Below are 22,607 nucleotides of genomic sequence, written 5' to 3'. Positions count from 1 at the left end.
TTTTTTTTTTTTTTTTTTTTTTTTTTGGTAACTACTGAGCTACACCTCCAGCCTAATCTGCCTCTTTTATTGTAGAGTAATATTCCGTGGTATGAGTGTACACCATTTTGTTCCCCAGCTTGGAGCTTTGTTCATCTTGCTGTTGTGGACATCACTAGACAGGTTTTGTATAGACTTTGGTTATCATTTCTTCAGGACAAGTGCCCAGGAGTGAAGTTGCCTCCTAGTGTGATGAGTGTAAGTTTAACTCTGCACAGGTTTCCACCCCTGCCAACACTGTGTGAGAGCCACAGCTTCCCTGTATCCTCACTGCCTCTAGGGAATGCTGTGATCTTTTCTCCCAGTGAGAGTGACCATCCTTCACCTGTTGATCTGCTATCTGTATTTGTCTTCCAGTAACATCCTCAGCATGTCCTCAGCCCATTTTCTAACTGGATTGCTTGTTTTTTGTAACTGTTGAATTTAGAACTGTGTTCTTTATATAGTCAATACATGAATCCTTTGTCAGATATTTGTTTGGCAAATATTTTCTTCCATTGTGTGTGGATTTACAGAAGCAGGCTTGGTCAGTCACTGAGCCCATCAGCAGACACTTTAAGGGATACCTCTGTCCAGACAGGCATTGTTCAAGGCAGGAGCAGGGCCACACTGACACATCTGCTCTGCACCAGTCATTGGCAACAAAGCCTTTTAGAGTAAGTGTCAACTAAAAGCATAACGTTGTTCACTTTATAGGGATGAATTGGCTGGTATGGGAGTTATCTTACAGTAAGGCCAATATTAAAAAAAGAAGATTAAGATATAGCAAGGGCCGGGGATTTAGCTTAGTGGTTCCACCACTTGCCTCGCAAGCGCAAGGAGCGGAGTTCTACCCGGTACCCTCAAAAAAAAAAAAAAGATAGGGGGAGGGGTGAAGAAAGAATTAAGGTGTGTTATGTACATATATCAATTCCACACGAGGAATGTAATCATTATAAAGTACAAACATGTACCGATAAAAATAAAATATTTATTTTTAAAAAGCCAGGCATGGTGATGCATGCCTACAGTCACAGCACTTGGAAGACTGAGGCAGGAGGATTACTGTGAGTGTGAGGTCAATGTGAGCTATCTAGCAAGACCTTGTCTCAAAAAAAAAAAAGATTAAGTACTAGGTGGGAGTGATGGCTCTGGAGGTCCCAGCCTGCCAGCCACCTTGAGGCGGAGGCTTTCCTGTCACACACCTCTCTCTGCCTCCTCCCGTCTCTGCAGCTCTGTACTGACCAAGCAGGGGCCCTGTGAGCCCAGAGGGCTCAGGTGCCTTCAGAGACATTCTTGGCTGCTTTGGACACACTGTTGGAGTAGGACGAGGCAGACCTGCTTGCTGCCCAGCAAGGCAGTTTCCTTTCCCTAATATTTTAGGCAGTTTCTCCATCCCTTCAACGTGTCTGTAAGGTTAGAAAAGGGCAGAGAATGACAATTTACTGTCTTTGTTTTCTTCTTTCTATCTATCTATCTGTCCATTTATTTATTTATTTATTTATTTATTTTCATGCAAGGTCTCCCTTTGTAGTTCAGGCTGGCCTTGAACTCACTATGTAGCCCAGAATGGCCTTGAATTTGCAGCAGTCCTCCTGCCCCAGCCTCTGGAGTGCTGGGATTACAAGTGTGCACTGCCAGACCTGGCCCAACTTTATTTTTAACAGTGAGGAAAGAAGGAAAAGAAAGGAAAATGGTTTCTCACAGCCACAAACAGCAGTAGCATTAGTCTGAGGACAGGTTCATGTGCCTTGTGGACTAGCTTGGCTTCTGTCCTGGTTTGTTTGGTCCTGTCTTGTGGCTGTAATGCCTATGCACACATTCCCCCATGTATTTTAAGTGGGGACAATCAGCTGTGTCCTCTAGGAGCTGCGGGGTTCAGGGGTGATGTTAGAAACAGTGCTAGTCATTGTTGTAAATGTTCTCAGGCCACTGTCTTTTTTATAATGCAGCTGATTTTCCAGTGAAATTCACTGTGTTGTGCTTCCTCCCCCGTCAGCTGGCCACTTTCCAGTGCTTTTTATACAAGGAGAAGGAAAGACCATCTTCTGTGTATGCATGTGTGTGTGCATGCATGTGTGTCTGTCTTTCTGTCTGTCTCCAAAAGGTTGTGGTCCTAGGAGTTCAATTATTTGTGCCGTGACAAAACAAGCCATGAGATGAATTCTGGTTGCAAACTTGACAGTTTGAGAGTGTTCTACTTTATGACAGCCAGGGAGGTTCTTGTTTAAAATTTAGTCTTAGAGCACAATTAAATCTTTTTGCCTTCTCTTATTTCCTAGGGCTCAAGGGTGCTTGTTGATGCACGAGACAAGCTTGGCATTCCTTGGCAGCACTCTGAAAATGAAAAGCACGGGATGTTCCTGATGGCCTTCGAGAACAAAGCAGGGCTTCCCGTGGAACCTGCCACCTTCCAGCTCTATGTGCCAGCTCTGAGTGCACTCTGGGGGGACTCTGGGATCCGGGAGGCTTTCAGCCGCAGGAGTGAGTTCCAGCTGGTGAGTGAGCTCCTGCTTTTACCTCCTTTTTTATTTTTTTCTTTTTAGACAGGCTCTCACTAAGTTGCCCAGGCTGGGCTCAAACTTAACCATCCTCCTACCTCCACTGCCCAGAGTATACCTTGAGATTATGGGTGTGCTTATATATAGCTTACCTGATATTTTGCCCTTAAGTAGAATTTCCTTAAAAACTAAAACCAGGGCCGGGGATTTAGCTCAGTGGTTCCACTGCTGGCCTCACAAGCACAAGATCCTGAGTTTGATCCCCGGTACAAAAAAACCCTTGTAAAACCATAAGCAAGCTGTGCATTGCTATAGATCCTAATATTCAACAACAAGAACACACAAGGAAGCCAATTAAGCAACTGAATGGTTCAAGAGGGGGCACAGTTCACTCTGGCTAAACACTTTTGTTCAAGGAAAAAGAAAATTTTTTAAATATGAAAGATTGGTGCAACTGGAGATCTTGTCTCCCTGCACACAGCTCTCCACCTGGGGGTGTGGGGACAGCAGATCCTGAGCATTTCCAGGTCAAGCATAGAAGCATGTGGCCCCTTTTGTGCTATGTTCCCTTCAGATATGATGCTTCTGCTTTAAGGTCTGAAGTTATAAAAGGGCTAGCTAGTCGTCTTAGTCATCTAGACTATGTTAGCTTGGGTTTATTATCAGAAAGTTTGGGTGTTTTGGTTTTGCCTAACTACCTTTCCGTGTTGACAGTATGCAAAGAGACATACTGATCTTCCCGTGACCAGAGCAGGCATGCATGGCTGACCCTGATACATACCCAGTGTGTTCAGGCTCCAGAAACACTGCTGCCCTCTTTGTGTCTTTGCCCTGAGCGCCCAAATTCCAAGTTTCACATTATTTGTCCCTGGCTTTGCTTTGCAGTTTTATTGTAACATATATTTACTTTCAAGCAATAGAGCCTTGAGTTTTGCAGATTTTCACACTTTAAATGAATGGTCTCTTCCTGTCTAGTCTTCTGGGACTTCCCTTTGTCGCCAGGCAGTTTGAGATATACTCACCTGGTATATCTCATTTTCCCTGCAGCCTAATGTTCCATCTTGTGAGTATGCTGGGACTTGCCCTCTCCTACTGCCACACTTCTAGATTGTCTGACTCTTTGGTCCCCTTCAATTTGTGACAGTTCCTTGGTCTCTCCTTATCTTTTGTGACCTGGACATCTAGAGACTACTTGCCAGTTATTTTGTAGATGTCCTTGTCTGAGTCTTTCTGGTGTTTTCTTGTAGAGTGAGGCAATGCATTCTTTGGCAAGAAAAGCACAGAAGTAACACTGTCCCAAATGCAGGGCATCTTGTCAGGTGTACATGGTGTGGACAAGTCCAGCTACTGTGAAGTGAGCCTCGCTGGTCAAGGCAGCACCTGCCAGCCATCTGCCCTGGAAAGCTGTTATTTTTTCCCCTATATTATAATAGAAATCTTGAAATACTTTGACACTATGCCTATATCCTGTTTCTCCTTAAGATTTTGCCCACTAATTTTACTTTTAATTTATTTTATTGGTACATTTTAGATATATATAGATCACATTCATCATAGGGAATATGTACCTGTACATGATATATCTTGCTTCTTCATTTTTCCCCATCTCCTCCCCTCCTTTCAACCCCACTTCCCAACTCCTTATTTACAAAAGCTTTGTTTCCATTTTTTCCTTCTGTTTTTTTTTTGTCCCTTCCTTCCCTTCTCCCTCCCCCCTCCTTTATTCCATTTCTCATTTGAATATTTTCTTCACATTTCCCAATATCTATTATACATTTTAGTCCCTATTTCCACTTTCAGTTTCTCATGCCAGAGAAACAAAATGGTATTTAAACGTGTGTGTCTGATTTATTTCATTTAAGAGTATGGTCTCAAGGTCCACTCATCCGTTTAGTTAGAAGTGTCTCAAGCTTATCCTTTATGGCAAAGTAGTACTCTATGGTGTTAAAAAAAAAAAAAAATCTTCTTCTTTATCCACTCATTGATTGATGGGAATTTGGGCTGTTTCCAAGATTTAGCTATTATAAACACTGTGCTACTATAAACATGGGTGTGTATATATTGATTGCTATGGTATGTTGATTTTAATTCTTTCAGGAAGATACCAAGAAGGGAAATAGCTGGGTTAAATGGGACCTCTAGTTTTAGGGAATTTTTCTTTCTCTTTTCTTTGTACTAGGACCAAACTCAGGACCTTGTGATTGTGAGGCAGGCAAAGCACCATTGAGCTAAATTCCTGGCCCTAGTCTTACTTTTTTAAGGAATCTTCAGACTTACTTCCGTAGTAGTTAAACCAGTCTACACTTCCACCAGCAGTGGGAAAGGGTTCCTTTTTCCCCACATCCCCACTAGCATTTATTATTGGTTGATTTCTTGATAATAGCCATTCTTTCTGGAGTGAGATGAAATCTTAGCATTGTCTTCATTTGCATCTGTCAATGACATGATATTGAACATTTTTTTCATATATTTATTTGCCATTTCTACTGCTTCACCTGAGAAGTGTCTATTCCTTTCTGGTGCCCATTATTTGATTGGGTCTTTAAATTTGGGAGGTCTGATTTTTTTTTTTTTGAGTACTTTATATATTCTAGATATTAGTCCTTTGAGGATCAGCTGACAAAAATTTTTTCCTACTCGTGGGTTGTCTCTTCACTCTGTTTGTGGTTTCTTTTGCTGTGCAAAAGCTTTTTAATAAGGTGAGATCCCAGTTGTTGATTCCTTGTGATATTTCCTGTGCAATTGGAGTTTTGTTCATAAAGTTTTGCCAACATGAATGTCTTCAAGAGTTCTGCCTATTCTATCTTCCAGCATATTTAGTGTTTCTGTTTTAATATTTAGGTCTTTGATCCGTTTTGATTTGAATTTAATGCATGGTGAAAAATATGTGTCTGGTTTTTACCTTTGGCCTGTGGAAAGCCAGTCTTTCCAGCACCATTTATTAAAGAAGCTATCTTTATTGCAGTGAAGGTGTTTGGCTCCTTTGTCAAAGATAAGGTGGCCAGGTGTGTTTGGCGTTGTTTCTGCATCTTCTCATCTGTTCCATTGATCCTCAGGTCTTTAAAGAAGCTATCTTTATTGCAGTGAAGGTGTTTGGCTCCTTTGTCAAAGATAAGGTGGCCAGGCGTGTTTGGCGTTGTTTCTGCATCTTCTCATCTGTTCCATTGATCCTCAGGTCTTTTTTTTTTTCCAGTGCCATGCTGTTTTTATCACAATAGCTTTGTAGTAGAATTTCAAGTCAGGAATTGTGCTACCTGCTGCCTTGCCTTTGTTGCCGAGAATTGCTTTTCTATTCTAGGCCTCTTATGGTTCCAAATGAAGTTTAGGATTGTTTTCTCTTAATTCTGTGAGATATGCTCTGTATTTTTATTGAGTTTGCATTAAATCTGTATAATAGTTTTGGAAGTGTGGCCCTTTTCACTATAATGGTTCTTCCTACCCAAGAACAGGGGATATCTTTCCATTTTGTTATATATTCTTCTGTTTTTTCAGAGTACTGTAGTTTTTAATGTACAGGTCTTCTACTTCCTTTGTTAGGTTGATTTCTAGGTATTTCATTTTTTTGAATGCTATTGTAAGAGGGATTGTTTCTCTAATTTCTCTCTTTGTGATTTTGTTATTCGTATACAGGAAGGCTATTGATTTTTAAGTGTTGACTTTGTATCCAGCTACACCACTGAATTTGGTTATCAAATCTAAAAGTCTTTTGGTGGAATTTTTGGAGTCTTCTATGTAGAGTATCATATCATCTACAAATAATGATAATTTAACTTCTTCCTTTCCTATCCTTATTCCTTTTATTTCTTTGTCTTGTCCAATTGCTGTGGCTGTTTCCAGAACTGTATTGAATAAGAGTGATGGGCCGGGGATTTAGCTCATTGGTTCCACTGCGTGTCTCTCAAGTGCAAGGTCCCGAGTTCAATCCCTGGTACCAAAAGAAAGAAAAAAAAGTTGAATAAAAGTGGTAATAATGGACATCCTTGTCTTGCTTCTGATTTTAAGAGTGAAAGCTTCCACTTTTTCTCCATTTGGTATGATGTTGGCTGTTGATTTGTCATAGATGGATTTTATCAGTTTATATAAATACCATCTATTCAAATTTTATGTAGGATTTTTATCCTGAATGGGTGTTTCACTTTGTCAAACAGTTTTTCTTCATTTATTAGATGAACAGATGGTTTTTGTCCTTGGCTCTTTTAATATGGTGTGTTACATTTATTGATTTGCATATGTTGAACCATCCCTGCATCCCTGGGATGAATCCTGCTTGGTCATGGTATATAATCTTCTTGATGATTTACTGCATTCTGCTTGCCAGGATCTTATTGAAGGTTTTTGTGTCTATGTTCATTAAAGATATTGACCTATAGTTCTGTTTTTTGGTCGGATCTGTCTCTGGTTTTGGTATCGGGATAATGCTGGCTTCCAAGAATGAATTGTTGTTGTTGTTGTTGCTGTTGTTTTTGAGACAGGGTCTCACTATGTAGTTGAGACTGACCTGGAACTCACTATGTAGCCCAGGCTGGCCTCCAACTCACAGCGATCCTCCTCCTGCCTCAGCCTCCTAAATGCTGGGATTACAGGAGTGCGCCACCACACCCGGCACAGGAATGAATTTGGGAGTATTGTTTCCCTTTCTGTTTCATTAAAGAGTTTGAGAAGTAGCAGCATTAGGTCTTTTCTAAATTTTTTGTAGAATTCAGTAGTGAATCCGTCAGGGCCTGGGCTTTTCTTTGTTGGTAGGTTTTTAATTAACAACTTTAATTTCATTGATTTATATTGGTTTATTTAGAATTTCTATATCTTCTTGATTCAACTTTGGTAATTAATAGGAATCTAAGAATCTGTCTATTTCTTTTGTGTTTTCAATTTTATTAGAATATGAGTTCTCATAGTAGGTATTGATGATCCTCAGAATTTCTGCTGGATCTGTTGTGACTTCACCCTTTCCATTCCTTATTGCATAGATTTGAGTCTTTTCTTTCTTTTTTTTTAATAGGGTTGGCTAAGGGTTTGTCAATTTTATTTAATCTTTCAAAGGACCAGCTCTTCGCTTCATTGATCCTTTGCATTGTCTCATCCTCTCCATTGCATTAATTTCTGCTCTGGTCTTTATAATTTTCTCCCTCATACCAGCTTTGGGCTTGACTTGTTCTTCTTTTTCTACAAGCTTGAGGTTTAACATTAGGTTGTTTATTTGAGCTCACTCTGTTTTTCTGATATGGGGATTTACTGCTATACATTTCCCTATAGGACTGCTTTCATTGTACCCCATAAGTTCTAGTATGTTGTATTGACATTATAATTTAATTGTAGAAACTCTCTGATTTATTCTTTAGTTTCATCTACGACCCACTGGTTGTTCAGAAGGATAGTATTTTAATTTCCATACATTTATGAAGTTTTTGTGGTTCCTTTTGCCATTGATTTCCAGTTTCATTGCACTGTGGTCTGGTAATCTTCATGAGATAATTTCATTTCCTTTGCATTTACTTACACATTTTGTGAGCTAGTATATGGTCTTATTTTGGAGAATGTCCCTTGTGCAGCTAAGAAGAATGTATTCTGATGTTGTAAGGTGGAACACTCTAGAGATACCTACTAAGTCCACTTGTTCAAAAGTTTGGTTCAGTTCTCATATTTCCCTGTTGATTTTTTTTTCCCTAGTTCATCTGTCTGTTTCTGTCAGTGGAGTATGAGGTCCCTCATTACAGTTTTGTTAGTGCTTATTTGATTTTTCATGTCCGATAACATTTGTTTGATATAGTTGGGTGTGCTGGTATTTAGTGCGTATATATTTATGATTGTTCTTTCTTCCTCTTGGATTGTCCCCTTCACAAGGATGTACTGACCTTCTTTGTCTCTCTTAATCAGTCTTGGCTTGAAATCTACTTTGTCTGCAAATAGAACAGCTACCACTGCTTTTTTCCAGGTTCCTGTCACATGGAGTATTGTTTATTATCCTTTGACTTTCAGTCTATGAATTTTTTTAATTAAATGTTTCTTATATACAGCATATTGTTGAATTTTGCTTCTTGATTCATTCTGCCAGTCTCGTTTGATTGGTGAATTGAGACCATTTACATTGATGGTTATAACTGATATATTTTGACTTCTCCTTGTTATTTTCCTGTTATTGGTTCTCTTTCTTTTTTCCTCTTCTGTTTAACTACTTGCTTTGCCTGCTGGATTCATTCTCTTGGGGTTCATGGAGTTGTAGTCCTCATTATCTCTTTTTAGAATGTCCTTCAGAACATTTTGGAAAGGTAGTTTGATATTTATGAATTTCTTCAAGTATTCTTTGTCATAAAAGTATCTTATTTCTCCATCAATTTTTTTTTTGTATATATACTGGGGATCAAACTTGGGTCCGTGCGCTTGCAGGGCAGGCAGCGGAAACCCTGAGCTAAATCCCCAGCCTCTCCATCACTTTTCAAAGATACTTTTTCAGGGTACATCAGTCTGGGTTGGTGGTTGTTTTCTTTTAAGGCTTGAAATAGTTCACTCCAAGCTGTCCTTGACTTTAGGGTTTCTGTTGAAAAGTCTGCTGTGATTTTGATGGGCTTTCCTTTATAGGTGGTTTGTTTGTTGATTTTTGTTTTCTAATAGCTTTTAATACTCTGTGCTTGAGTTAAATTTCTGGAATCTTGACTATTATATACCTTCATGTAGTTTTGTCTTTGTTTGTTTTGATCATGCCTATTTGGAATTCTGTATACCTCACTTACCTGTATGTCAAATTCTTTTTTCATCCTTGGGAAGTTTTCTGCGATGACTTCTGTGAACATATTTTATATGTTTGACCTCTCCTGCTTTTTCATTGACTCCAGTCAGTCTTATGTTACTCTTCTTTGCATCATCTAGCAGCTATTGGATTGATTTTTCATGGTCCCTTGCTATTTTAAAGAAATCTTTCTTTTCATGAACACTAACTACAATCATGTCTTCTATATCTGATATTTTGTCCTCACATTGTCTCATTCTGTTGCATATACTTTCAGTGGAATTTTTAATCTTCTGGATATCTCTTTGAATCTGTTTCATGGATTCCATTTCTTTCCTGTGTTGGGTGTTCATGGTTTTCATCATTTTCCTAGGCTCCTCTAATTTTTTTTATCTGTATCTTTTCTAGAGTCACTAACCATGTCTTTCATTATGGTCTCCATCTCTGTAGTTATCTGAGAAATTATTTCTGATTTGATTTTCTTTTTCTAGACCCTCATTCATCATTTTGTTCCGTCTGCTGTTACCACTTCAGAGTTCAGGTGGGTGGCTTTTGAATTGTTCCACCTCATTGCTCCCCACCCCCGGTTTGCTTTTGGTGAGCTGGAAGTCTAGGGTTGCACCTTACTTAAATGTCTTCTCATTTATTTTTTCTTTCTTTCTTTTTAGTTTAACTCCTGGATCGATGCTTTTAAGTTGCTTATGCACATAGCTTTATTGCTAGTGTTTTTGTTTGCTATTATTTAGAACTCTTTGGAAATGACTACTTCTCAGAGATACCATCTAGTTGTAGCTGACTTTTGAGTTTTGAGTCTGTTGCAAGATTCTACCTCTTCAATTTATTGGGATGAGAAGTTGCTGCCTATTTGGCCTAGTCCCTGGTCCTTTGGCACTGGCCTATAGTATTGTTTATGACCTTTAGGCAATCTTAGTCTTGGCATATCAGGAAGAACAGCTTTAGAACAGTTATGTCACCTTGGCTGAAGTAGTACAGTCAGCAGTGACAATAACATCAAATGCAGCCTAGAAAATGTCAAACTTTGGTAACTATTAATTTGCCACCTTTAACTGTATGAACTCTGTTTGTGGTTATTTAACAAAATCTAAAACAAACCAGAAAATTGTATACAGTAAATATGCCTTCAATATGGCAGTTTTACCCTAGAGGAAGAAAATTTTAAAAAGAGTTAGAGGAAGGGCCAGGGATGTGGCTCAGTGGCACCATGCCTACCTGGCAAGCACTAGATCTGGAGTTTGATCCCTGATACTGGAAAAAAGAAAAAAGAAGGGAAAAAATAGAGAAATAGAAGAAGAAGAGATTAGAAGCAAGGCTGGAGAACAAAGGAAGGTTACTTGAACTTTAAGAAACTGGTAAGACTGTGAGTTCGAGACTAGCCTGGACTACATAGTGAGTTCCAGGTCAGTCTCAACTACATAGTGAGACCCTGTCTCAAAAAAAAAAAAAAAGAAACTGGTGAAAAAGAAGAGAAAGAAAAGGAAGAAATTAAAACAAGAACAGAACAGTAATAACAAAAAGCTAGAAACAGTGTTCACATTCATAGAAAAACAAGAAAAAAAAAAAGGAGAAAAGAGAAAAAGAAAAATATCTACTTCAGAGCGTGTGTCTGTTGTCACTGATAGATAGAGTGGGCAGACAGAGCCCAGATCCATGTTGATTAATCCCAGCAAGCTAGCTCTGTAGGTTTCCAAGAGGGTACTGAATATTCCAAGTAAGGCTAGCCATTTAGTTCCACTGAAGTTCAAGCTGGTTTCTGGCTGTAAGGCTAGAACCTGATTTGTTCATCCTGAAATACTCCATGTGCCTCCTAACAGCTTGAACTCAGCTCCTTGACCTCCTGCTGATTTGAACTCGATTCTACCTCACCCCAACACCAGGAGCTGCTAGATGGAGCCAGTCTGCAGCTGCTCTGAGTTCAAGCACAGTTGGCCCCTCTCCAAGATAGCTTCCAACCAATCTCCCTCTTCTGGGGGATGTCTGAATCCAAGTACCTTACCAGCCACTGCAGTCTGCTGCATCCACTGCTCCATTCCACTGATGCATTTCTCCATGAAGGCTTCTGGGGTTGCAAGTCGTCATCATATATCTACAGGTTCACACTGCCCCTCCCACATAGTGATTCAGGGCTCAGAGAGAGCATCAACATCTCCCTCTTCACTTTCCCCGTGGGCTTCAATTTTCACTTCAGGTCTTTGATGAGTCCTGGGGACCCACTTCCTCTGGACACCAAATCTTGTAGCTTTTTCTCTGCTATTCACCACTCCACCATCTTCCCAGAATTCTCCTGCCCACTAATCTTAATGTCCATTTTAGGATCTTAAAGATTACATATTTAGTGCACCTGTAATCCCAGAAGTGGGGAGGCTGAGACAGGAGAATCACAAGTTCAAGGCCAGCCTGGACTACATAGCTAGACCCTATGTCAAAAAAGGACATTTTGCTAACCCTTTTTCATTTGCACATTCAGCTTAAAAGGAAAGAGTAAATAGAAGTATATGTTGACATAAAAAGAAAATTTGTCTTCTTAAGGGTGGGAATGTAGGAAGTGACTGGGAGAATGCAAGTTAGAATCTAAATGTAGACTTGGGTTAAGTCTTTTTCCTTATAAGTTCACATTGCCCAAGCTTTCAAAAGAAGATTCAGGTCGCTTTAAAACTGGAATTGGAATGGAAATTGCACTATCAATTGAGTGTTTACCAAGACAGAAACATCCAGAGCTGATTATTTACAACTGATGTGTAATGAATGAGTGCTCATTTCATGTAGAATATTAGAATGCTGGGATGGTTTTATCAAACTTATCATATGCCTTATTCCTTTGAGCACAGTGTTTTAGAGCTTGGAGATACCCCCAGCTTAGAAAATCAAGCCTCTGATTGTTTCAGCCTTGGAAATAAACCCAGAGAGGTTAAGGCCAAAGCCATGTCTTCCGTTAATTACTGTGAGAAATTTGCACCTCAGTACAGCCTGCATACTTGTTCCTATATTCCAACATGTCTTCAACACTTATGGAGCACTGACTGTGTGTTAGACTGTGCTGTGCACTAGGAATACAGCAGCGAGTAAGACCAAACATGCTTCTATCCCCAGAATGCTTTGAATCTAGATGTAGACTTGACATACAGTCAGGCTGCCAAGATGGGTCCTGTCTTTCATCGTGCACTTCAGAGAGCAAGACTTTTTAAATCTATGGCTACCAGAAAAGTACATTGCTCTAGTCAGTTATATATTTTTAAAGGTAATAGGACCAAAGCCAAGTGTGACCATGTTAAATTCTTGTCTCTTGGTTGTGGGTGCAGGAGTGTATATTACTCCTACACTTAATACATTTTTGTATTTTTCTAAAGTATAGCATTTTATTATTAAATTAGCCAGACAATAGGCCCTAATAGTCACTGTGGTCAGAACACACCATCACCATGAAATGTCAAGAGCATAATCATTTTCATTCCTGTGCTCTGCAGTTGCCCTGGCTTCTCTCCTCTGAATCTTTTCCTTAGTGTCACAAATAAACATTTCCAGCGAAGTGTTTCAGCAACTTGTTTTTGCTTCTTTTCCATCCCAGCTGACAGAACTCGAAGCTTTTGACAGCTGAGAGTGCTGTGGGCCAGGTGGCCACCCTCCCTGTCCCTTTGGTGCCTTGGAGAAAAGGCTGGGTCTGTGATAGCCTTTCTCCCCTAAGACAAAGAGGAGACACCTTGCTGGCTTCCTCCCCATCTCTCAGTACCACACACTCACTGGCATGCACTGCCATTCAAGGCCAGCCTGGACTACAAAGTTGATGTCATGATATGAAAAAATGTTCCACATCACTGGTCATTCGAGAGATGCAGAAGAAAACAACACTGAGATTCCACCTCACCCCACAAAGAATGGCTGCTATCAAGAAATCACACAATAACAAATGTTGGCAGGGTTGTGGGGAGAAAGGAACCCTTCTCCATTGTTGGTGGGAATTCAGACTGGTGCAACCACTATGGAAATCAATATGGAGATACCTCAAAGAGCTGGGATTAGAGATTCCATTTGACACAGCCATCCCTCTGCTGGGTATCTTTCCAAAAGAATTAAAAGAAACATACCACAGTGATATATGTGCACCAGTGTTTATAGCGGCACAGTTTGTAATAGCTAAAGCTTGGAAACAGCCCATTTGCCCATCAGTTGGAGACTGGATAAAGAAGATGTGGTTTTTCCATAAAATGGAGTATAACTCAGCCATAAAGAATGAGAAATTAGAGCCATTCATAGGAAAATGAATACATATTGAGGATATACTCTTAAGTGAAATAAATAAGTCACACATATGAAAATACCATATAGTCTCTGTGATGTGAAAAACTATAATAGTACAAAAGATCCTAATGAGATAATTAATAGTATGAAATAGGAAGAAAAGGGCTAAAGCTGTAGGGAAAGTGGAAAGGGTAGGGGAAAGGGAACAAGGGAAAAGAAAAAAATATGAAAAAATGGAAATAAAGTGTTTGTAAATTGGGGGCGCGGTAAAGGGAGGGCAGAGACAAAGGAAAAAATGAGAACCAAGACCTGTCATGTGAAGGTGCAGGATCCCAGTAATGAATATAACTGTATTGTATACCTAGATTGTACCAATAAACTCAATAAAAAGAAAACAAAAAGAAACAAAGTTGATGTCATGTCTGTGGCCCAGTGACAGAGGAAGGAAGGTGACCTTGCCATATCAGATCTCAACTCTTAAAACCCAGCAAAAGAAGACACTGCAGGCACTCAACAGAGAGGTTTTTGTCATAACTACTACAAATACTTTTTTTATGTCCCTCTTTTTAAATAAAAGTGAATTTAGAATTTTTTAAGCATAGTATGCAGATTTTTACCAGTGTGCTTACAATACAGCATATGGATGATATTACCATGAATTATGTGCATTCTATTATGCATTTTAGTTTGGGGATCTAGTGAATTGGAGTGGTCTGACTTGGTGTGCCGGTTCTGTGGTGTCCTGCTCCTGGTCTGCCCATGATGGTGACTTTACACATTGTGGTTCACTCTGCCAGGCCATGTGCTAGCTGTTCCTGTTCTTCCAGTGGGTCCTTCCTTCCTGAATGCCAGGAACAGTATGTCAAGTCCTAGATCCTCACTGAGCTGTGTTTCATAACACAGACAGATATGCAAGCAAATAATTGCAATAAAATGTGATGGAAAATACAGTTGAGGAATATGCAGACTATATCAGACCCAAAGGGGAAAGCGAGCAATTCTACCTGGGAGGAAGGGGGCAGATGTTCTTGGAGATTTTTCTAAAGGTTGGCAAGGATGAGCCAGGGAGATAGTTGAGCTGGGGAGGCAGAAAGACAGAGATGGGGCCTGGGAAGACTACAGACAGTGGCAGAAGCTGTGCCCTTTGGGGCCAGGTTGGCTGTGAGGGCTCACACCTGCAGGCAGGCCTGCTTGGGGACCCCACCTCAAGCAGGCTCAGTCCAATAAGCAACTTTACTGGCTGGGAACGAACAAAGTGGGAATGGAGAGTGAGGTGGGAGGAGCCGTGTAGCTTGAATGTCTCAGCCTGCCCACACCTCTCGGCTGGCTCACTTTGGGCTAGGTGTTTTCTCTGCCTGCAGAAGGATAACAGCAGGGCAAGAACTCATAAGGGGACAAAGAGGAGCAAAGAGGGCCAGGCATGTAGCCAGGCAACACTGCTCATGGATCATTTAGGCATGGGAGAGCCCTGCGTTGGGACTAGGCACCAAGAGAGGGGGTGCCATGTGGGAAGGGAGATTTCCCTGTGACCATTTGACAGGGTTGCCCACCTCTGAGAAGCCAGTCAGGAGACTGGGAGGGCTGGTGCCAGGGTACAGTGGTTTTGATGCTCTGCTTCATGTCTTATGGCTTGCCTTGAGTGGTGGTCTCTAGTTTTTGGCATAACCTTTTGCCTGGTTAATTGTGATCACCATCACCATACTTTCCTTCACTCCTCCCATGTGAGCAGCCTAGAAAATCACTAGGTACAGGATAAATCACCCGGAGGATGGGTATTGACTTTCATGGTATGCTCTGAAATTGTGACCAGTTAACTAAATGGAACAGCCACCTTGTTGCTATGGGCTGGTTGTGCCTATGAACGCTCCAAGGATGGAGTTACCCCAGGAGTTTGGGACATCACGTGTCCCTGAGAGCTGAGCACCTGCTTGATCTGGAGCTAGGGCGCCTCACTCAGGTAAAGGTGCCTTATATTGACTGGCTGATCTCCTCTGTGTTCTCCTCACATACTTCTTGCTTCCTACTTCTCAGTCCTTAAGTCATCTGACTGCAAATGTGTCTGATATCCTCTCAGTTCTTATTCCAGAGTGGTAGGACTTTATGCCTTCTTGAGATGCCTTCCCTTTGGCATTGGAAGATGCAGGTAGTAGCTCGCCTAGGATCCAGGTCATTAGCACTACTTTATCTCTTCCTTCTCCAGCCTTCACCCAGTGTCTGGGACTTTTTGGGGTCCAGGGGCCTTAGAAACATGGCTTGAAGTTCTCAGGCTTAGAATGCTTTCTAGTGAAGCTCTGGAATAAGGTGGTATTTATCTGTGCCGTGTGACAGTTGTGTCTTTTCAGAAGAGAATCACCTATCAAGATGGCTTGACAAGCCTAGGTCAGTGTGCCTTTGGAAACTTGCTGTCCTTTTGCTGATATTATTTTAATTGACTTTTAAAATGCTGCTTCTCACCAGGCGTGGTGGCGCATTCCTGTAATCCCAGCACTTGGGAGGCTGAGGCAGGAGGATCGCTGTGAGTTCGAGACCAGCCTGGGCTACATAGTTCCAGGTCAGTCTCAACCACATAGTGAGACCCTGTCTCAAAAAAACAAAAAACAAAATAAAATGCTGCTCCTGAGCTTTCTAGCAAGCTTTTGAGACACTAGGCTAATGGAAGAGGAGGTCTATAGCTGGAGTAACATAGAATGTTCTGGGGCCACAGAAAACAAAGCGCCTTAAACAAAAAGATATGATTGTGCATTTTCCCTAAGTACCATTCCTCCTAGGAGACACTTTCAATCTGGTAACTTGGTGGTCACTGTCAGATGCTCAGGAAAGAGTGTTGCTGTAGTTGGTCCATTAGGAATAAGACCTAAAACAGCAGCAGTGCCTGTCAAATGACAGGTTACTTTCCATGTTCTCTGGGAACAGCGAAAGTACTTGTTCTCCATGTGTCCCTGTGGGATCTGTGAATCCAGTTGTGTCTTTGCTCTTGTGTTTTACCAAAGCCCACCTAGAAGTAGTTGCAATCCTTTGTGATGTACTTCTTTGCCTTTTCTTTATTTCTTCCATTCTATGCTACAAACTTAATTTTTTCTCTCTCCAGACTTTATTTTTTCAAAGTTCTTGTTGCAATCCAAGGTTTTAGACTAGAGGAAGAAAGTGAAAACAAGAGTACTGATGAGGACAAAGCCAAAGATTCTGGTGTTGCTTCTAAGCTGAAATGATTGAAATATTTTGAAGACTTTGCTTTGTAACTGTGTTCTCTCCTGCTGTTTGCAGCAGACACAGGTCTCCCCAGTACTTGTGATGCTGCTATTCAGTTTAGTTGCGTGTACTGAAACCCAAATCAGCAGTGAGACCCAAACATAGTTATCTTTGACCTCTCAGAAGCCCTGGGGTAGCTAGTCTAGTCATGATATGGGCTCTGTGTCCAGCCTTTTCCAGTGTCCTGTGTCAAGGCTTCTGTTCTCAGTTGTGACCATCAGACTGCTTTCCAGACCAACAGAGTGGGGTGGAAAGAAGAGTCCTCCCTTTCCTATCAGGGTGGCTTCCCAGAAGACCCTCCAACGCAAATAAGTGGAAGCAGCACCCAGTGTATGGCACAGCACCCCGGCCCTCCTTGGTTGGCTTGTGGACCTAACCAAGTCACTTTCTGGAAAGCTCCAAAGGGGCTGTGTAGGTGAAGGGAGATGAGTGTTCCAGTAAGAGAGGAGCAGGTACAAAGGCCCTGAGATGGGAGTGGCCTTTGTCCCAGAGTGAAGAAAGGCTGAGATAAGACAGAGCCTCTGGAGCAGACAGGTGAGAGGTGACAGATCCCCAGCAACTCCACATTATGAAAAGTTCATGACACGTACTAGAAAGATAGACCAGAAATGTCAGAAGGGCTGGGAACTTTGCTCAGCACAGTGCCTGCCTGGCGAGCGTGAGGTCCTAAATTGTCCCTGGTACCAAAGAAAAAGGAAATGTCAGAGAATAATTTCTAGAGAAAATGGAGTTATTTTTCAGATACTCAAGTACCTGAAATGACTATCTGAGTTTGAGTTTGGTACTATGTATGTATGTGAAAGCTTTGCACAGTCCAGATTAAATTAACTTTCTTAGTGTGACTTGTAGTAGGAACTTGGTGTTCGATTCAGGAGTTGAAAAGCTAAGCAAACCCTGTCTGATATGAAGCCATTTGAGGCCTGAGAGGAGAGGAAATGTGCCTGACACGACAAATGAATGGCCTGTCCCAAGTGAGAGTGTGAGACTAAGAGGAGACGAAGCAGGGCTGTGCTGCCCCAACTCTCCCTGGGAGCAGATGTTGTCCTTCAAGTGGCCCTCACCAAAGGCCAGGGAAAGGAAGCCTTCCTGTGCTGGGTGACTTTGTCCCCTTACCTCATTAACCCTAAGTTCTGTACTAGGAACTTTAGAAACCCAGCTGCTGTGGACACATTGCTTCCCAGCTATGCCTCTGGAGGGATTGCCAGCCTGTGACACGGTGGCCCTGGAGTAGCAATGTGATGTGTAGTGGAATTGAGAATGAAATATTCTCCATGATAACAAGACCAGAAACCCTAAAAGAAAAGAGTAATGGCTTTGATTACATGAACATCTGTAATTTTTGTGTCAAATTTTTGTGTGTGAAGAAAATTGCAAATGACAAATTAGGTGGAAAATTGCAACATAAGAAAGAAGTCAGCTTTTTAATTTTTATTTTAAGAAAGTATGTAAAACAACCACAGGAATGAGCAAGCTCTTTTCTTTTTTCTTTTTCTTTTTTTTTTTTTCTTTTTCCTGCTCTGATGTTTGCACCCAAGAGTGCTCTACCACTGAGCTACATCCCCAGCTCTTTTTTTGAAATAGGGTCTTGCCAAATTGCCTATGCAGGTCTCATATTTGCATTCCTCCTCAGCCTTCCAGAGTGCTGGGATTACAGATACGCACCACCACACAAAGCTGAGCAAGCTCTTATGAAGTAGTAAATGAGGTACTTATCCCCAGTAGAGTAAAAGAAGAAATAAAGGTCACTACCCTAACTCCTAATCGTGGGAATACCAATTAAAACAATAATTCTTTGTTGGTTAGATTGGCGGTGACCTTAGAGAATAGGACCGTTCAGGTTGAGCTTCAGGAAATAGGTACTATCCTACATAACTGCAAGGAGTATAAAGCAATGAAGGTTCCCCATTTGGGCCAAAACAACATGTAATTCTGACAGTAATTCATCATTCAAGGATTTTATCCTAAAGCAGTAATTGTAAGATTTCCAGCTTCCATCTGTAGCGGAGTAGTTATCCAAAGACCTGCTGAAAATAACTTAAAATGCTAGATAAAACATCAAAAATAACTTTACAAAAGCCTCTTAAGCACCAGCAGGATTATAAGGGGTGAAAGCCCTGAGAGACAGTGGAGGCCTGGGAACTGTGGACATCAAAACTCCAAACCAGAGCTCTGGTGTTTTATAATCTTTGGGGGTCTCAAAAAGGGATAGAAATTTAAGATTGTCAAAATTAGGGGATCAGACGAGAGGCTCCCCCTGTAATGAGCTGGAACCTCAGAGGGCAAGCATGAGCCAAAAGTGAACCCACAGAAGTTGAGAGCCAGTGTGAAATGGTCAAATAAAAATCACAACAGGCTGGCCGCTCTAGGGACTTGTCACACAGATTTGTGAGAGCAATGCAAGCAACCCCTATGCTTGGGATTTAAGGTGACACCAGACAGGAACTACCTGGTAGGAGCAAACAGAAGCCCTCTCTTAAAAAAAAAAGTCACACTTTAGCCCCAGACCTGCAAGATTCCCCATAGGTGTTCTTAAGGGCTGCTCCTATTGCAGAGAAGGAAAACAGGCAATGCCAGCATCTGAACGACAGAACAGGATTGTATGCAGCTTCACAGAGTGGAGCTATGAGACACAGTTGCACTGAATGTGCCCTTTTTTTTTTTAATCTTGAGACAGGACCTCGCTGAATCCCTTAATTTCCTGGGTTTGTACTCCTCCTGCCTCATCTTCCCAGACTTAATATGTTTAAAGAAATAAAAGTTAGAAAGTATCTGTGAGAAAAATGACATTGTTGAAAGTGATGTTTTAAAAATCTTAAAAGCAGTTACGGAAAAATGTAGAGAGGGGCTTTATGAAATTTGAAGGAATGAGAGTTTGACTGTTTCCTTCACAAAATCTGCACAGAAATCACTGTAATGACCCCTTGAGATGGTGTCTGTGAGAGAGCAGCACTCCCACTCTTGAGTTGTATAAAATGAGAGCAGAGACAAGACATTTTCACACCATGTTGGAGAAAGGTACCCAGTACCAAATCCTTCAAGCCAGAGGAAGGTGATTGTGGACAAAAGATTTGAAAACTGAGAAAAGAATGACAGCTACTTTATTTTCTCATGTTGTTCATACTTTTGGTGTCAGATCTAAGAATTCATTGCCAAGTCTGAGGTCACTAAAGTTTATTCCTGTTTTCTTCTCAGATTTAGGTTTTTGTTTTATATTTAGGTTGTTGATGCCTCTTGTATTAGAGTAAGGTGGGATCCATATCCACTATTTTCCATGTGGACAGTGAGTTGTTCCAGCAGTTTCTTCACCTCAGTTCTTTCCCACTGAATGGCCTTGGATCCCTTAACAAAAAGCATTTGGCCACATGCAGTGTGATCAGAATACATAGTGAATGTTTAAATTTTTAAATGTATTACAATAAAAGACACATTGCCATAAATTCCCCTCAAAATATTCCCCCTAGCTCTAAACACACTTATCCCATCATTCTTGCCCGTGTCTGAAGCAGTTGATGAGTGTCTTTATGAGGTATGATCAAAAATACAGGAAATGCTGCTGCTGAGTGACAACCAACAGAAAGGTAAGCTCATAAAAACATTATGATGCGTCCTAATCCTCCTAATTTACCAGATCTGGCACATGCAACTTCAGGCTTTCCCCAAAGTCAAAACGACTTGAAAGAGAAATGCTTTGTATCAATTTAGGACATTGAGGCAGCCATGACAGTGCAACTGAAGACACGAAAGAGGACTTCCAGAGCTGCTTTAGAAAATGGCAAGAACGGTGGGATGAGTGTGTCCAAACCAACGGGGAATATTTTAAGGAGGATTCATGGCAATATGTTCTTTACTATAATGATCTTTTAAAATTTAAATGTTTGCCTTTTTTTTTTTCCTGCCTTGTAGATATGTGGGGTTGTTTCTGGGCTCTGAGTGCTATCTCTCTAGTCAGTATATCTATCCTGATGCAGTGCCCTTCTACTGTGATACTCAGCTGTCGTGAGGCTTAAAACCCGGAAGTATGAGTCTCCAGTTTGTTTTCTTTTTCTCATTGTGGTTTTGATTTGCGTTCCCCTGAGGCCCAGTGACATCACAGATCTTGAAGAAGAATAAAGTGGGAGGGCTGCCTTGTCACAGAGGTCAGCAAACTATGGCCTGTGGGCTAAATGTCTTGTGACTCATTTTCTCTTGACCCTCATTTTTTTTTTTAACATTTTTAAAGGCTTGGGAAAAGAATATGCAATAAGAGGCAATTACTTGTGGCCTAAAGAACCTAAAATAATTACCTACTGGCTCCTTACCAAAAAAGTTTGCAAACTCTTTCTTGAGCAGATAGTAAGCTTTATTTTTTTTAAATGGCTTTAATAAGCAGTGCAGTGGGGTATGGATTCACAATAAGGGAAGTGAAACAGTACAGCATCCAAACAGAGCCCTGAAATGACCCGACACACCTACCCAGCTTTAAGTGGATCAGAGACTAAATATGAAGAGCACTACTATCTTTTAGGAAGTAACAGTGAAGAATCTTCATGATTTGGTGTAAGGAAGGATTTCCTCAGGCACTAAAAGTACACACCCAAGAGAAGGTTAATCATTTAAGTACTGTCCATTCAGAACTTGTGTGCCACCTCTGGCTGGGGAGAGGGAAGTTTGCATCCGTAGCAACCTCTGGAGTATAATCACCCACACAATTTTAGGAGCTTCCACAACCTACAAGAAATAGGCAATTCAATAGGAAACGGAACAGGCACTTGGGAGAGAGAGAAATTGTGTCGTTATGCACTCACCAGTCTTGCAGTATTGAGATATCTGCCAGCCCCCCAGAAGTAGCAAGGATGAGGAGTGACAGGAGCTGTGTGACCAAAGTGAAGATGCGTGTCCCAAGGCTCAGCACCCCCCAAGCATGTGTGCGCATAGGCATGTGTGTCAGTATTCACAGCAAGGTCATTCACATGGGAAGAGTCCACATGTCCCTTAGCAGTGAGTCAGGCAAAGAAATCGGCTTAGACTCCTGAGTGCAGCAGTGAAAATGAGCAGAGGACAGCTGCTCTTGCGCTATGTGGTGAGTTCCACAGGTGATGACTCAGTGCTGAACCAGGACATCAGACATAAAAGAAATACGCACATGCATTCATGCCTTCCTGTGAATTACATGAAAAACACATTACCAGGGAATACATACAAACATGATAAAGCTATAAGGAAAAGTAAAGACATATCAACGTTAAGACAAAGATCACTTCTAGAAGACAGAGTGAGCTCTCTTTGTTTAATTTTTTGCACTTCTGGGATGGAACCCAGGGCCTCACACATGCTGATCGGGCACTATACCACTGAGCTCTGCCCCACCCAGCAGAGTGAGCATTTTTTATGAGGGCGCTCCTGGGGTGCTGGTCATGGCCAGCTTCTTGACCATGATGATGCTGTTTTATCAGTTAAATTGTTTGGCTAACATTTATGTACTTTTCCTATATAATTATAATACACAATAGCAAGAATTTTAAAGGGAATATAACTACATAAATATGTATTGATTATACAGGCAAAAACAATAATGAAGGAAGTAGCCTAAATATTCACCAGTAGGAATAGGTTGACTAGAATAGAATACTGACCATGTGATGGGTCAGAAAAACTGAGAGGGCTCAGTATGTGACATGGGCTGAAGTGCCTGGTACAATAAGTGAGCAGGGTCAGAAGCAAAAGATAAATCTATATCCTGTTTCTGTTTAGGAAAAAAAAATTAGTATATACACCCAAGTGCACAGAAACTTAAAACATCATGAGAATGTACCCATGAGCCACTTTGCTGGCCTTTCTTTTTTATTTTATGTGCTTTTACAATGACAAAAACAGCATTTTCT

General features: G+C 41.1%; 1 protein-coding gene across 1 annotated transcript in view; it reads left to right on the top strand.

Annotated features, from left to right (window-relative positions):
- The window catches only part of Gna12 (G protein subunit alpha 12), a gene marked incomplete at its 5' end in the record, with an annotated part of 97,205 nt that overhangs the window by 40,730 nt on the left and 33,868 nt on the right, over window positions 1–22,607 (top strand). The window contains one exon of the mRNA XM_010642857.3: window positions 2,301–2,516. Within this exon, the coding sequence (XP_010641159.1) occupies window positions 2,301–2,516 (216 nt within the window). The remainder of the gene's footprint in view (window positions 1–2,300; window positions 2,517–22,607) is intronic.

The sequence above is a fragment of the Fukomys damarensis genome, unplaced genomic scaffold (genome assembly GCF_012274545.1).
Source record: "Fukomys damarensis isolate Sample0158 unplaced genomic scaffold, DMR_v1.0_HiC HiC_scaffold_17, whole genome shotgun sequence".
NCBI lineage: Eukaryota > Metazoa > Chordata > Mammalia > Rodentia > Bathyergidae > Fukomys > Fukomys damarensis.
The sequence above is the reverse complement of the archived record's forward strand: the minus strand, read 5'-3'. Positions and strand labels throughout refer to the sequence as shown.